General features: G+C 40.5%; 1 protein-coding gene across 20 annotated transcripts in view; it reads left to right on the forward strand.

Moving 5' to 3' along the window:
* The window catches only part of LOC137137609 (adhesion G protein-coupled receptor L3-like), a 211,281-nt gene that overhangs the window by 147,825 nt on the left and 46,548 nt on the right, over positions 1–16,908 (forward strand). For 16 of the 20 annotated variants that reach the window (XM_067524090.1, XM_067524097.1, XM_067524093.1 and 13 more), the window contains 2 exons: positions 1,603–1,641; positions 13,464–13,647. In XM_067524090.1, the coding sequence (XP_067380191.1) occupies positions 1,603–1,641; positions 13,464–13,647 (223 nt within the window). The remainder of the gene's footprint in view (positions 1–1,602; positions 1,642–13,463; positions 13,648–16,908) is intronic. The other 4 variants (XM_067524083.1, XM_067524098.1, XM_067524089.1 and 1 more) reach the window with 1 other exon arrangement.

The following is a 16,908-nucleotide window of genomic DNA, read 5'->3' on the forward strand; positions in this document are numbered from 1 at the left end:
TTTTTGCTGAACCTGACGCTAATGCATTTATTCCCCAATTCACAGCGGAGCACGGTAAGGGGCACTCAGGCAAAGCAAGCTAAAATAATACTTTCTGTCTGCTGAGCAGCCAACAGAAAAGCAAACATCAGTGAAATTCAAAATGTCACTCGTTAATTTGCTGGAGCGGCTTCACTTGTGGAGGAACACGAACACCTGTTCTCAGATAGCTTTTTTGGGACGGTTTTTATTTCATTGCCGCAACAGACACAGATGTCCCCATTGAGATTTTAGTGCCATTTTTCGCCAGTGGAGAGGCGAGGCAGTAAAGATGGCCAAAACAGGCCTCAGACGGGAACGTGATGAGTAAATTCACATTGAGGAGCAACTAGAGTTTATAATACCTCTTGAAAACAAGATTTGTCATAAAACACAGAAAGTAGATGCAGCTGCTATGGTTGAGATTGCCGTTGTGGTCTATAGTTTCTCTTGTAAATATGAGAATAAAAAAAAAATATCTTGGCTGCTTCCAAAACCAGGATAATTTATTCAAGAGGTCATGGTCTTATTTTTGATTTATGATTCTCTGTGCGCTCATACACACTCCATTCTTGCAGTATGGTGCATCTATGGAAACAGGAGAAAAAAAGTCCCCACAGCTTTCTCCTGTGTTCGACTTCCTTTACCAGTGAGAGGTATCCCCAAGGAAACACCGGAGCCAACAAAACTCTTCTTCTCTTCTCTGGCAGTCGTGGATGTTTACCTCCCGAGTTCAATCACTTTGACACAATCTGCAAAGAGCTAAGCGTATTAAAGTTTTTTGGGTTTTTTTGTTTTTGTTTTTTGATAGCGGAGCACAATGCTCTCTGCCAGCAGACAATGAAAGGATTGAGTTGGCAAACGGCGAGATCAGTGTCGTTTTCATGATCAAAGGGTAGTTGGCTAACTGTACGGATGGGACCGTTTCCAGAAGAGGAGGCTGTGATGTAGAGTAAGAGGCTCCTTTATGGGGAAATGGTACTCTTTGGAGCTAATCTGCATGGGATTTACATGGTACCAGAACCTAGCTGCTAAACCACACAGTAGCTCTCGTTGGCTCGTACCTGAACTCAATTAAATTGATTCACTCTTTAATGCAGTGCTAACAGAGTTTTGCGCCTCAGGTTTATGTCGTAGTCTTTCTTTTTTCTTTTTTTTTTTTTCTTTTTTTTTTCAGGTATGCTAAATTGTTTCTAATTATTGCATTGTGTCTCCTTAAGTGGTGGCAGAGGTTTAAGGGATAAATAACTCTCCCGAGCTCTCGCTTGAATTCCTCAAGTAAGAAATAAAAATAAAATGATAACCTTTCAAAGAGTGTCACAGGCATTTTCTCACATCCTATGTGTCTCATTTCTGTGCTAATTAACACAGAATCTGCTCTTGTTCCAAGTATATATCTATGGTCTTACGCTCAAACATGAATGTATGTACTTGCTGTACTTCTTTTCACACAATCTATGTGAAATTATTATTTAACTTACGGGTGTACCGTGCATTTTCTTCCTCACTAATGTGAAATCTGTACTTCAAGCAGAAATGTTGAGTTGACCTTTTCCTAACTCTTGCATTTTCTTTGGGTTGCAGCTGCAGAAAAGAGAACGCTCTTGCCGGTTTTATGTTCAGGTATTTGGATCAAATTTTTTCCTCATGCCTTACTTTCCATGCCGTCATTGTGGCAACTTTGCTGTGATTTTTATTTCTGCCATTTAATTTGAAGTTTGACCTTTTGAAGTGAGAAGAAGAACTAGAGCAGAATTGAAACACAAAGCCACAGAACAGTATCAAAGCCAGTATATGTGTGTGCACCACAGAGTCCTGCACTGCATCGGGTACTAGCAGGTACCCCTTAAAAAAAATCAGGTCGCAGAATGTAGAGCAGTTGTACCAAATCTAATTATTATTCCCAAATTGTCAGTGCAGCTATTTGGATATGTGGACAGATGATTAAGCAAAAGTAATCATCAACAACAAGTGTAGATGTGTTGCAAATTGAATGCACTGAATTGGATGGTTCTGCAAGCCCTGCTTAAATAGCTACAATCTAGATAAAAGAATAACCCTTTTCCATATCACTGCTATTGTCCACAGTCAACATATAGATGGTAAAGGTAAATTTAGAATCTTCTCTAGCCGTGTTTGTTTAGTTGTCAGCCTGGCTTAGCTTGTTCGTCTGTGCCATAGACCTCCATTGTTGTCCAAAAACTATTAAAGACACATTAGCTAGACAAATGTCCTGCATGGTCTGAATCAGCATTTCAGTGTAGCACAGCTGGTCAACTGTCTCTGATGCAGTTATAGCAACTCATAAGTTAGGACATTTATAGTGTCCAACCCTTTTGGAGTGAAGAATCATGTCACCTAGGGGAGTGGTGTGTTCATAGTATAATCGTTTTTGGACAACATTGGAGGTTTACAGCACAGATAAAAAAGTTAATCCAGGCTGCTTACAAATAACCAAACATGAGTAGAGATGATTCAATGTTGATTTAAGCGTCTTCATGCTGATTGTGGACAATACAATGAATTTAGAAAAAGACATAAACTAACCTTTAGTGAGTTATGTAGCCTATATGTTTAACTATCATTAGCAAATAGATGGGGGTTGGGTCGCAGGTTTTATATTATTGGGCCAGGTCGGATCTCATTTCCAGTAACAAATCAGTTTGGGGGCAGGGGCGGTGTTGCAGAATTGAACCCATGCAAGACTTTAGTGTACAGTGCATCCAGAATGTATTACCAGCGCTTAACTTTTTCCACGTTTTGTTATGATACAACTTTATTTCAAAATGGATCAAATTCATTATTTTCTCTTAAAAATCTATATACCCCATAATGACAATGTGAAAAGAGGTTTGTTTGCGAATCTTCAATCAGAGCATAAACCAAGCCATGAAGCCCAAGGAATTGTCTGTAGACCTCCATGACAAGATTTTATCGAGGCCCAGATATGGGGAAAGGTGCGGAAAAAATTCTGGAGCATTGTGAGAAGTTCCCAATGAGCACTGTGCTTTCCATCATCGGTAAATGGGAGAATGGGAACCGGCTGACCAAACTGAGCAATCGAGAGAGAATGATCTTAGTCAGGGAGGTGACCAAGAACTCGATGGCAACTCTGAAGGAGCTCCAGCCTTTCTCTGTGGAGAGACGAGAACCCCCCAGAAAAACAACCATATATGCAGGACTCCACCAATCAGGCCTCCTGAGGACTCCACTCCTCACTAAAAGGCACCTGACAGCCCACCTGGAGTTTGCTGCACTCTCAGACCATGAGAAACAAAATTCTCAGGTCGACGATTTTACTTTTTGGCCTGAATGCCAAGCGTCATGGTTGTAGGAAACCCGGCACTGCTCACCACCTGGCCAATACAATCCCTCCAGTAAAGCATGGTGGTGGCAACATCATGCTGTGGGGATTTTTTTCAGCAGCAGGAACTGGGAGAGTAGTCAGGATCGAGGGAAAGATAAATCTACAGTGACATCCTTGATGAAAACCTGGTTCAGAGCACTATGGACCTCAAACTGAGGCGAGGGTTCATCTATTAACAGGAAAATGACCCAAAACACACAGCTAAGACAAAAATGTAGTGGCTATCGAACAACTCTGTGAATGTCCTTGAGTGGTCCAGCCAGAACCCAGACTTGAACCCAATTGAACATCTCTGGAGAGACCTGACGCTCCCCATCCAACCTGATGGAGCTTGAGAGGTTCTGCAAAGAAGAATAAGAGAATTTGACAAGCTTGTAGCATCATACTTAAGAAGACTTGAGGCTGTAATTGGTGTTAAGGCTGATTGAACAAAGTATTAAACACATTGTCATCATGGGGGATGGTTTGTGGACAACAATGAATTTCATCCATTTTGGAAAAAAAATGTGGAAAAAGTTGAGCGCTGTGATTACTGTCTGGATGCACTGTATCATATCCTCTGTTTGTGTTAATGCTGATGTCAAAGGGTCAAATTTCATTACCATCATTTCATTTTACAAATGCCTCAAAGCAAATACCATCCGTGCCTCAAACCTGCCAATTTATTAGTCATGTGTCGTCATTTTCCTCTGCATGAGTATGCTGTGAGCTTCTCTTCCATCTCTTATACATTTGGCTTGAACAGTCTGTAAGATCTCCAGTGTCTCGTCCATTTAAATAATGTCTCAAAACTATCACATCAGCACTGCTTTCCAGTGAACTAACCCACATAAGTGGATAGCATCAGTCAAAAATAAAGCTCTTAGGCATGTAACACACTTTTACAATTCTCAGCAAATACTTAAGAGCCAAAAGAAGTGACCTCATTATACCAGCAAGTCAACTTCTAACTACTAAGTCAGCCAAAGTCGTGGGCATGTTATGATTCGCCCTAATGCATAATACATATGTGTCCCAATTTAGGTGGGTCTCCATCGCTTCTCTCAGCTATTTCTCCGGCAACTGAGTGATTTTGTTATCCCCGGGGTGACATTTAAGCTGTCATCAAAATCATTTTTAACTTGACAAGAGAACTAAGGAAGAAGCTGACATCTCTGTCTTCCATACAGATGGCTCCAGTAAAGACGCACATTAGAGCCAGATGTTGTTTTACAGTAAATGTATGCTCTGCAGCAATAATCTGAAGTGCTGATGTTGAACATGGATTTTGCCTCGGGGGCAAAACGAAATGCACTCGGTTATGCAAAATCATGTTGCCGTGCAGTTGACATTCGAGTGGAAAGTGGGCTTAAGATTGTTCACGTGTGCAAATGGGTGGTATTCTTTATTTTTCTTATTGTAAACATACGCTATACAGTAGAAACACAAGGCAAACAAATCCATGTGCAGCCTGGTTGTTGGCTAACACATGCCTCGAATATTGCACTGTAGCTTCTTTAAACTTATGTGCCATCCTGGCGTTGTAAATACTATATTAATACTATATATTATTCCACAGTTCTACTGTCCCTGAAAATTTCACTAGTGACCTACACTTTTTGATAACTTTTAATACTCACTGTGTTTGACACATTTTTAAGGATTTTAAGTAGAAACGAGGGTTGAGAGATGTGTTAACGTGTTGTTGTTGGTCTTTTAGGTTTAGGGACAAGGGATAGGTTCAAGGTTCTACTTAGGCACAGTGGTGACAGGGCTAATATGCCAGCGTTTAGCAGATTTTATATGAAATGTTCATTGTCTTGAGCATGTTGTCTAATTTATGCTAAACATAAAATAAAGCTTATTCTAACGATAATGTCATTCTATTGTCAATCCACCTTATCTGTGCAGAACAGTGAATGTTACTGCCATACGTTCTCGTTTATTTACCTTATGCTACAGTAATCCACTTAAAACCAAGATCGTCGACCTCATTGCCCTTTGGCTTGAACTTCCTTTGCAATATCCTTTCATTGGTTGTTTCAGTCCACGCGTCACACACTGCACACTGCTCGGCTGTGCGCCTCCTCCTCTTTCTGTCCCCCTCCCTGGGTTGACAAATTCAAACAACAGTCAAGTGCTTTTACTTGACAATCTGAAATAATGGAGGAACATCTGTGGCCTTAGGTAAACACAGCCATTGACTGCACACGCTGCCAGCCTTTCAGGGACTTTCATTGATTAGGGAAATTGGGCAATGTTTTCTCCAACGGGACTCTGGTAGCTGACATAAGTGGGATCGGCAGAGGAATACAAAGCATATAAGAGGTGCACCTGCCTGGGCTGTCCCTCTGCTCAGAGACCACGCACAGTGCTAAAAACAGACTTAGGCAGCACTTGGGGAAAAGCCACATTGTGTGAGTGCAGGTGTGCGAGTGGAGAAGAAGAGACCGGGTCCACAATAAAATACAGGGCTTGTGGTTGACGTCTAAATCAGACAAGGAGTTATTCTCGTTTGAATTAAGGGCTTCTGTCTTGTTTAATTGGTAAATAAGTAGATTGCACTTAAATTTACCTGGTACTGAGGTCTTTATCTCGTTAGTGTCACGGGGGAGTTTCAGTACAAAGAGCCTCACATGCTGCGTCAGATACATATTCACAGCCTGTAGCAGCCTCCCTGCCTCAGTCGACCCTGTGCAGATGGAACAATGATCAGTTATGACTACTTTTTCAGTGGTTCATAAACACTCATATCTGCTACATGTCATAGCCAATTGAATCCCACAGAGTAGTATTTGGCCTTGATGAAGCTACAAAGCACATGATGATCAACTCCCTGTGTTTTGCAGTTTACCCTGCAGGAATGTTTCTCTTGTTTTGCCCTTTGATTTTGAAAAACATGATAAAAATGGCTGCCTCCCTCCTGTGCCTTTTGCTCATATTAATGGCAGCTTGCTTATAGGCAGTGACATTATGGTCGTCCAATTACTGTGATTATGTCCACATACGTTGTGCCAACCTAAAGTCAAACATGCTAGCGGCATTTATTTTAAGTTGAAGACCTGGGATGTACAGTAAATTATGCCTACTCCTCCCTTCCACACATAAAAGATCCAAAATGATATTTTGCGCCTTAGTAGGAGCCAAGTGAATGTGAATCTGCAGGTTACAGGGAGGATATTGAGCTCCGACCCCTCATTAAAATGACACCGTTCCATGAAAAGATGACCAAGGGGAGTATCACAGCACAGGGTGACCTTAGAGCAGGGAAAACAGGGGGAGGCTCCTCGTTTGTGAATGTAACAAGGCGATAAAAATTTCCCTGGTAGTCAATTTGTTGAAAGCTGAAGATAACCACACCCTCATAAACAGAGACCTCCTCATGTGGCATGTAGTGCAGAGCTCTGGCTGAATATCAGAACAGAGACAGTGCAAGGAGCTCTAAAAATACTTATTAGTATTAGTTTGTTCTAAAAACCAAGGTAACGCTTTAGATTGCAGTTACAGCTAACTTACTGTGTACTTATTGTATTCATAGATACTGTGATGGTACACCGTTGTTACTAATAAGTTCACAGTGAGTTCACGGTACTCGCCCTGTAAGCCACGGGCGTTACCAAAACCAAAAAGGTTTTTGGTCAGTTTGTGTCTGTTTAATGTTGATTTCTGATCCTTGTGTGCTTAGCTATGGACATGGTGTGTGTATTTATGGACATTTGGTCCTTGTGTTTGGTTATCATGTGTCTGTTTTTAGATATTTAGTGTGCTTTGTTTGTGATTTTGCCATCCCTTTGCATTGTTATAGGTCATTGTTCATCATTTTAGGTCATTTTGCATCTTCTTGTGGTTGTCATGCATCTCTTCGTGCCCTTTTTGAGTCTTGTATTTTATCCCGTTTTCACACCTTTTGGCCCCTGGGGTCTGTACCTAGTAGGTGAGTTCAGTAACCCATCTATGTTGAGACTAGATTTCTAATAGTATATAATTTCATAATTAATATTAATAATAATTTCATTTTAATGGCACCTCGAGATCAATTTCAATTCAATAATTCTAACATCTAAATTTGTTTTACATTTAGTCAAATTTGTGATGTTTTGACATTGACAAAAGAAATAGAGGAGAAGGACCTTTTTATAATACAGTGAAATATACTTAATGACAACAGAGAAACTTAGAAATTCAAGTTGGCCTCTTTGTGCATTTGAGGTAAATAACAAGCCGCTCTCTGGGGATTCAGCAATACAAAGATGAAACCTAGGGCAGAAAGACGAACGTGTTTCCTCAGTAAGTTACATGCGCTACACGAACACATCCACCCTTACTAGAGAGAGAAGCTTTCATGACATATTTAGGGAGAAAGTCAAAAAGGTTCTCAAGGAAGACAGATGATTTGATAGGTAAAATAACATGGAAAAAATAAAGGAAGAAATGGTGCAACAGTTTCACCTGTGCCAAGAGACATCCAGTCAGATAGAAGAGGACAGCAGGAACAAGATATGCCGCCTTGTTTGTGTTGTGTTCCCCCCCCTCCCCATTTCGGGATCAGCCGTCAGCATCAGTGTGCGAAAAGAAGCGAGATGAACCAACTGGTATAACGGGAAGGAACGGGAGTTTGCAGAAATGAGAGGATGAGAGCTGAGTGCACCCGAGCTAGAAAGGGAAGAAAGGAGGGAGGGAGGGAGGGAGGGGGGGGGATCAGCCTCAGCCAGAATCAATTTCCCAGACCCGGAGTTCATTTCATCAATCAGCACACAGATAGAAGTACACACACCACTGCTTGGCTTGGACTTGTGCCAGTCTAATGTCCACCTCTCCCTTCCTTCTATGTGCTCTGGTACAAATGGCCCATGCACTGCAGCATTTCACGCCCAGTCATCATCCTTGTTCCAGGTGGAACATTCCAGCAGTGAGTCCAGTTAACGATTAGCATTTCCTGGTGTACCACAATCTGGACTATAGCTTCTTCTCCATTTTTTTAACCCTTTTTTTGGCTGGCTTATATACTTTCAGCACGAGAAAAAAAAGTATGTATAAAAAAAAAAGTATGTATAAAATGGTTGGGAGTTTGGAGCAGCAGAGTGAGCTGCTACATTTGACAGATGGAGTGGCAGTGTGCTAATAGCAGTAAAATAGCAGCAAGCCACCATCACATCTCTATGACTCAACTGCACAGACTCTGCTGATGGTAGTGGTGTGCTGCTTGGGTCCAATCCCACCCCCCCCACTCACCCAGCTCTCTGTCTTTTCCCACTGAGGCTGGAAATGATGTGTCTTTACACAGATCCCATGGAATTTTGCAGAACAAGCCTAAATGCAATTAGCTCTTCTCTGTGCATGCAAAAGTGGGGGGAAGCCAGAGTTGACATATACAGCAGGGTGGAGAAGGTAGGGCATGAATAAGTTTCAGGCAAGATTTTGGCTATAAAATATTATCATTGCATGATAATGCATGGAGCTAGAGTGCCTGGTTTACGTTAGAAGCATCGTTAACCTTAAAAAAAAAACAAAAAAAACTTTTTTTACTTTTACCAAACAACCATGCACTACTGTAACCAATTTGCCCCACTCAACCTTGGCTGAAAGGAATTGTGTGACATTTTAGTTGCCTGGTAACCTCACACTGATGACAAAATTTCACAAACTCTCAGCCAGGAAATATTATTATTTATTATTGTTATTATTATTATGATGCACATATCAAACAAGTAATATATAACGTTCCTTTATGAACTGTGTGTTGCTGTTGGTGGATTTTAGCAGCTTTGCTAGGAGTTAGCCCAGATGTTTCCCACCAATTCCTGTCTTTATGCTAAGCTAGTCTTTACATTTACCATATAGACATCACTTCAGTGTATTTCCCCCTCTAACGCGTTTCTCGTCTGGAGTCAGTTGAAAAACACCAGGGAACTTAACTGTAACATGGCCAACAAGAGCTCTCGTGTACATATGTTATTGTTCTCACAGTAAAAAGCTTTTTCAGTGTCTGTTGCCACTTGAATCGGACTAAAACCTTCCATTAACCTTCAAGGCCTCGTAAAAGGAGGTTTTTCTGTGGTTCGGTCTCTTTGTCCATTAAACGAGAGTTTATGACCGGATTTAACATAGGAGAGGATTTGATTTAGGAATATAAGCCGACGACTGCAAAATGGACATTAGTCTTTACTGTTTATTGTGTCACTTTCATGGTCAACCCAGAAGAGAAGCAAGTGTTTTTGTAAGGAATAATACTGTAAGCCATATTTCCCATTAAGTACACATAGTGCTGCCAGTGTTTGTGCTCAGTGCCTGCTTTGGACAGCCCCTGCTGATGCTTGGAAGCTTAAAGTCAACATTTGTGCATGTGTTTTTATGTGTTTTATGAATCAGTGCAACATCTACGATGACATTTACTTTGATGTCATTATAATCTATGCTCTTGGGTGCATGATCTGTTATCAAAAGTAGTTTGGCACCTAAGAGTGAGAGGGAGCACTGCAATTGTGACTCCTCACTGTGTACATACTGTATTTATAGTTACACGCAGTACTTCAAATACATATGGTGGCACACATATAAAAAACATGTAAACAACAAAGTATTACGTGTTTTGGGCATGGGAGCCGTTCCTGTTTTTTTTATTTGTTTTGTTTTTTTAAAGCAAAGATTTAGCTCACAATGTCATCAGTGTACATCCAGACTTCTCATGTTTTTAGATAACTTAACGGATCATGCTCCATCTGGAATTGGAAAAGTTTGCAGATGGATTGGTTCATGAAGCGCATCCAAAAGTATACTGTTTTGAAAACCGCATTTTTTTAGCATAAAAAGTGTTCTTTAAAACTAATAGTATTTGTGCTGTTTTGTTTCTGAGAGTTGAAGATCGGAACCATTCATGTCTGAACAGTTAATATGTTGCAACCAAGAGCCAGTTATTTTTTGTTTTTGTTTTTTTAGCTTAGCACAAACACTTTCTTTAGTGTTTCTTTAGTATTTGGCACATTAAAAATATGATTTTTACCTTTTTGAATGTTTAGAATGTAAAACCCTTTACAACCCAGACAAAACAGAAATGGGACATGACATGAGTGTCCTTCATGATACAGTTGTTACAGCACTTTGGCATTCAAAGATATGTGAACAAAACTTGATAAAGCATTTTCCAATCAGTATGACCTTTAACTGACTTCATTAGACTTGTTTACCCACTGATTGCATTTGGTTAACTATTTCATTTCAATGATCAGTATTATGAGAGAGCAATGTAAAGGTCCCTGCTCAAGGATCGGGTTTACCGTGGAATTTCTTTTCACACGGTCAAACTTCTGCAGAAATGTTGTTGGCATATAAATATAGTAAGTATTGATGCTACAGCGTGTAACTTTTTTTTTTGTAGAAATATGTTCCAACACTTATGTGTATGTGTAGAGGTGCTGTCAAAGTTTCCTGTCATTCAGACTTACAGGGCTGCACTGGCAGGCTACGCAGAGATTTCAAAAACTTTCTGAGTGAGGCTCACCCTTCTGACCAATCAGAGGACGTCAACAATTTTAGTTTCAGAGCTGTTTCAGAGCAGGGAGTCTCTTGCTACTGTTATGTCATATAATGTAACTTTAAAACAGGTTTCATTTTGTGAGATGAACACAACAGACTTATATGTTAGTAATAGGTTTCATATGTGGTGCTTGCATGCTGATGTTCAGGTTATGTCTCATGAGTAAAGCACAATGTGAGTCAACTACCTTCCAACATGAAGACAGTGCTCCACAGTCTTTGTCATAATCTCATTCTCTGGTTTGATTGAGGCAAATTGGCGTGACATATGCATGTTAGTAACAGTGATTGGTAATCTGTTGCATGTCCAAATGATACAGCGTTAGTGAATGCCAACTTTCTTCTTTTTCATCTGTCGTTCTAATAAATGCATGCCAGCAAGAAAACTGGTCTTTAAGAGGAATTTTCCGGACACCTTACCCTTTGTACCTTGGCCTCAGTTACGCTGTTTATTTTTGTTTGGGAAAATGCAATTTTTATTCTATTAAAGTATCCAATTTCTGACCCATTCCTCCAGTTGTAGCAGAGCTCTTCATCCACCTTGTTCTCTTTTTATGTCTCTTCTACATGTAAAAAATAAATTTAAAAAAAGCCAAACAGCCTCCTCTGCAAGCCCATCAGTCTGTTCCCTGAAGAACTATTATTTCAGTGTTTTAAGAAGTGCTTCGGGGGGTGTTTGGGGGGGGGTGGAATCTTGCAGTGGTGAACAAAGAAGAAAAAATGTCAGTGCCTGAAGAAAAAGAGCTTCTTAATTGAGAGTGAATCAACCTCTGCCTCTAGCTGAATGTCAAAAGGTGTGATTGGAGATTGGCTGCAGATAATGAATAATTACATCAAAGTTGGTAGACTGCGTGTGTGTGTGTGCGCGCGCGCCTCCATGTGTATGTGCACATGTAGCCGTTTTTGCTGTGCACGCACCCCCCGTGGTTCGTGCACATGAGTTTGTGTACGTTTCTGTAGCAGGTGCAGAGGTGTGTGTTCACTCTTGCGTCAGTCTCTCACACTGCACTCAGTGTGTGTGTGTGTGTGTGTGTGTGTGTGTGTGTGGTGGGGGGGGGCTTGATGTGTGCAGGGTATGTTTTGAATGAGGAAAAGCCAGCTGGTGCTATTTCAAATTCTCAGCCAGCACCAGTGAGCTGAATACAATCAGTCCTCCTCCTCCTCCTCTTGCTATCACAGTGATTTGAAACAAACATACAACTTAGCATTATACGGAAATTGGGGGGTCCATAACACTTATGCTTTGTGACTGTGAAGCCATTTTTCCCTCTCTTTGATCTGGAATTCATTCGATACACTTGAGCACATGATTTCTCTTATCGCTTTTGGCTTTATCCCTCGTGCTATGTCAGAATCACACTAAAACTCCTATGCCCTTTCGTAATCCATTGATCAAAAAAGGGGATCTAAGCTCAGAAGAGAGAGAGAGAGAGAGAGAGCTGCTGTGGCATGACACCCACTGTTTTTCCATACATCGATACTTCCCTGTTCTGCACGTCACAAATGAGTAAAGTGCCTTTTGACGAAGTTCAAAGACAGTATCAAAATATATTAGCAAATGTTTTTGTTTTGTTTTTTAATCAGATGTAAGATTTTCTCTGTGGAGCATGGAGATGTTACTTTTATTAGCGGAAGTTTCTAATAATTACAGATTTTGACCACCTACTGTACTGCAATGACTTAGAAATAGCTTTTTTCTCTCCTCCTACGCACAGTCAGGCTCATTTTGCTCTTCAGAGCAGTGGTAGCGGGAATCAGTTGCTTGACCAATTACTATTCTGTTCATAAATCTTGCCATCGGCATTTTTAGATCTTTAATGGCTCTTAATTTTTCATCTTGTCTTGAGTATGTTCTTGTTTCTGCCTTGCTTACTCGTTTCAGCATTGTTGTGTGGAGATTAAAGAAGGCATAATAGTTCTCCAGTGCTATTAATATGCAAGAAACATTTCAGGTGAATGGTTGCGGATAGTTGCTACCAGCAAATACCTTGTACACTCACTTGAATGCCTCAATGTTGTGCTATTTTTTGGTTTTTGTTTTTTTCCGTGCTGCTTTTCCGCATTGGGATTGTCTGCATGGAAGAACATTTATCACACCAATTAAAGACTGTAGCCTCAAGTCATGTAAGAATTGGCCTCTAGTCTTGTAAGCATTGGCTCTGATTCATTTACATGATTAATTCCTCCTGTAGATAAAAGGAAACAGCAACAAAAGCAAGCTAACAACATCATCCAGTGTCATTACAGATTCAGGTGTTGCTGCTACTAGTTGACGATCCATGTCCACAAGCAGAACTTGTAAATGAATTTGAAATGGGGTCATGAAAATGCTCAGTAGAAAGATGATTATGGAATTTTCATTTCAAAAGAAAAAAGGAGGGGGGAAAAAAACACTTTCATGATTCTTCCCTGCACAATCCCACAGGATTGTGTGATTTGTTTTTCAGTCCTGAACTCACTTTGATCTTCCTTCACTCAAACCATTTACCAAATCGCCACGTCAAACCACAGCGGTCCCAGGCCACTTTAGCTTTCTTTCACTAAATCAATGATTTGGACTCCCTAGGCCATGGTGGAGACGGTCAACAATTTGCTGCAGCCACAGGCCCAGGCAGCATGGAGGGAGCTGAGCACCGGTGAGCAGCTGCGGGCCGCCACCATGCTGCTGGATACAGTGGAGCAAGGAGCCTTCGTCCTGGCTGACAATTTGCTGAAGACGGACATCGTACAGGAGAACACTGACAACATCCGTGAGTTTATATTTAACTATTTCAGCTTCACGTACCAACTGAACTGATTTTAAATGACTGACGACAGACGTGTTGTGTTGCAGAGGGAAATGCTTTCAAATTATACCAAGATGTATTTTACGAATACTGAGCTTGCAATGGTAATTTGTGCTGTACATGGTTTTTCCAGCGGGTGTGTTGAAAAAAGCAGATACTGTTTTTCCATGTTGCCCCCTTTTTCAATACCTTGACACATACTCCGGTAGCGTTATTTTTTATTCTTTATTTTTTTCAGGCACCATGTTCTGACTGTTGTCACTCCGTTCAATAGGTAATTATCAGTTGGTATTAACCCACAAATACTGTGTGGCTCATTAGGCCAACCCCCGCATCCAAGTAGTCTGAAAATGAGGTGAGATCTTGTAGAGAGGGTAAATATGACAGAAGCGTTGTTTAAAGACTAAGAAAGTCTGCATAGGGAGGAGGACAGGTCAGAGCAGTAGATCTCAAACTAGAGGGCTTTCATTTCATGTACTGCTTCCCTAGGGTTTTCATATTTATATTGTACATATTGTAACACAAACTGAAATGTGCTTGTTTCTATATCTAAGCCTTTAGATTTTGGGCCTATAAAGGTTTGAATTTTTCTTATTTCTGCATTTATTATAGTAACCATGACAACACTTGGGCACACCATAGCACTCACACCAGCAGCTTGAGGGAATCTGCCTTAGAGAGAAAAGAGACAAACATCTGGCTCTTCATATATACATAGCTATTATTAAACAATTTTCTCTTTTCACCATATTATAATCAATGATTGTAGTGATGTTTCGATCCAGTGTGCAACACAAAGTGTGGACGCGTTACCTAGTTACAAGCTTTGGTTTCTAAAGATCGAACTTGCACATAAACAAACAATAATGGCGTCCAGACTATTTTTGTCATCACAAATGAATCTCGTATGCACGTCTGTTGAAGGTGAGGACAGAAAAACTGTCCTTCCTCAGCAGATCAAAGTGAAAACAGTTGTCTAGTGGCCATTTCTGCACACTGAAGCACACACATTTTTTGAATAGAAATGGCTTTTTTTTTTTTTTCTTTCAGTGACAGCAGTAAAGATTGTATGCCGGCAAAGATAATATCATTTAATGTGGATGTCATCATCTGTATGAGTAAACCAACCTGGATAGAAATAAGTTAATTTCTCCTCAAGCTGCTGTAAAGCAGGTTATTAGCTCAGCTGGAAGACTGGGCATAGTGACATTTTAAGAATTAGAAGAAAAATTAAAGAACTGAACTGTTTGGTGTGATCATTACAAAGCTTTAAAGTGGGATTATCTTTCACCAGCTCTGCTCATTGCACATGGGTTACAGAGTTCCTTGTACTGTACTTGGTCTGGGCTGCTCTCATATTGACAGCACTGCTCTTGAGGTTGTGTGTGAAGGTCACTAAATTATTGTTTTCCCCCTTAACATTGGCAGAGCTGCTTGTGGTGGATGGCAGTCAGCTGTAAATTGACGATTATCTCAATTGATTGTGTTTATATTCATGTCAATTATTAGACAGAATTAACAACTTGTCGTGCAGATCAGGGATCAGTGCTCATTAAGGGTATAAATACCAAGTGGGCACAGATAATGGAACTTCTGTAACTACTGTTTCCCTAGTGTGCGTTTTTTCTTTTTTCTTTTTCTTTTTTTAAAAAAATGGATTGTTGAAAAGTAAAATTTATTAAATATGCAGTCTACACTGAGAACAATTCACAAAGCACAAAATAAAATTGAATTAAATAGCTTTTTTGTAGACAGTGACTACTGGGGCAAGGGGAATTAAGAAACAATAATGTTATGATGTATCACCCTCTTCTCCGAACAAGTGGAGTTTTTTTCTCTTTTTTTTTCAACTTCCCGCTGCCATGGCAACCAAAAAAATATAGGTCTACTGACTTAAAAGGAAGCAAGCGTTCGGAGAATTAATCAAATGGATTTTATTGTATCAGGCGCACAATTCATCTGGGTATTAAGGAGATTCTGGGCTCGTTTGGAGAAGGGGATGAGACGATGCCTGCACAACTCGAGTGAGATTTTAAACTGCATGCTGGTAGTCTGGTTAATTATGTGCTGGTGACATGTTTACAAGGCCTTATCTCTCTGTTTGCTCTGCTTTTTCTTTTTTCCTTTTTCTTTTTAGCCAGTTGGCTCCTGCAATCCTTCATGTCAGGCAGGGGAGCTAAACGAGGTCAAGGAGGCCTGTGTAATCACTGCAGCAGCTAATTATTGATCTCTCACATTGCATTACATGTAAAGTGATGGGGGTTGCATGTGCAGGTGTTCTGCAGCTCACACTTACTCTATCCGGTCACGCGTTTTCGGTGTCACCCGTGAGCCGCCTTTCTTCCTTCTTTAAAGGGAACTCCTCGCTGGAATTTTAGGCTCAAGCTGATTATGAGATCTGTTGTCTTGGCTTTGAAGAAGACGAAGAAGAAGGAGGGAGGATATTTCCTCACCCATTGTCACCCATGCCTGTGTTTCTGTTTACACGTCACAGTGTATGTGTCTGTCTTGGGATTTCTGTGAGTGTGCATCCCTCTCTGCATGATAATCTTTTGAACAGATTTCTGCCGATTAGCGTGTTATTTAAACCAGCTTTGAAGGTATAGCCTTTGGGTGCAATAACTACTATGGCATCAAAGAAAGTCCCTTAAGCCCGTCGTAAGCTCTTTTACACAACTGCACAAGGAAAAGAAAAGGAGAAGAAAAAATGCTTCCTTTATACAACGGACAGGCTTGGAATCTAGGGAATGGTGAGCTGTCTGAGGTATTGTCTTAGCTCAGTTGAATGGGAATGTATCACCTAAACCCCCTGGCCTTTGAGAAAGCACAAGAGAATATAACTTTTCTGTGTTTTTGTTTTTTTTTTTTAAAGAGAAAGGATGGCAAGCCTCGGTATGTGAAGACATACAACGGGAGGATTAAATGTGGCCTACTTTGTAGCTTATCGTGGGCACTAACCTTTATCAAAGTCAGATGTGTCATAGTCCTCTGACATCAGATCATCAGCTGAATGCCTTATCAGGCTTAATGAAGTTTCTGTTTCTTGCGCTTGATGAAATTGTGTTTCACATTGAGATTCTCCAGGCTAATCTGCCAGCCCGTGCATGTGTTGCTCTAGTGATAATTGCTATTAGTAGTGCTGTGTCTTTGAAATCGCTGACGGTTGAAGGTAGTCTATATAAAAGTGAACTTTACTTTTCTGTCTGAAAAAAGAAAATTCTGTAC

The sequence above is a fragment of the Channa argus genome, chromosome 12, assembly GCF_033026475.1.
Source record: "Channa argus isolate prfri chromosome 12, Channa argus male v1.0, whole genome shotgun sequence".
Taxonomy (NCBI): domain Eukaryota; kingdom Metazoa; phylum Chordata; class Actinopteri; order Anabantiformes; family Channidae; genus Channa; species Channa argus.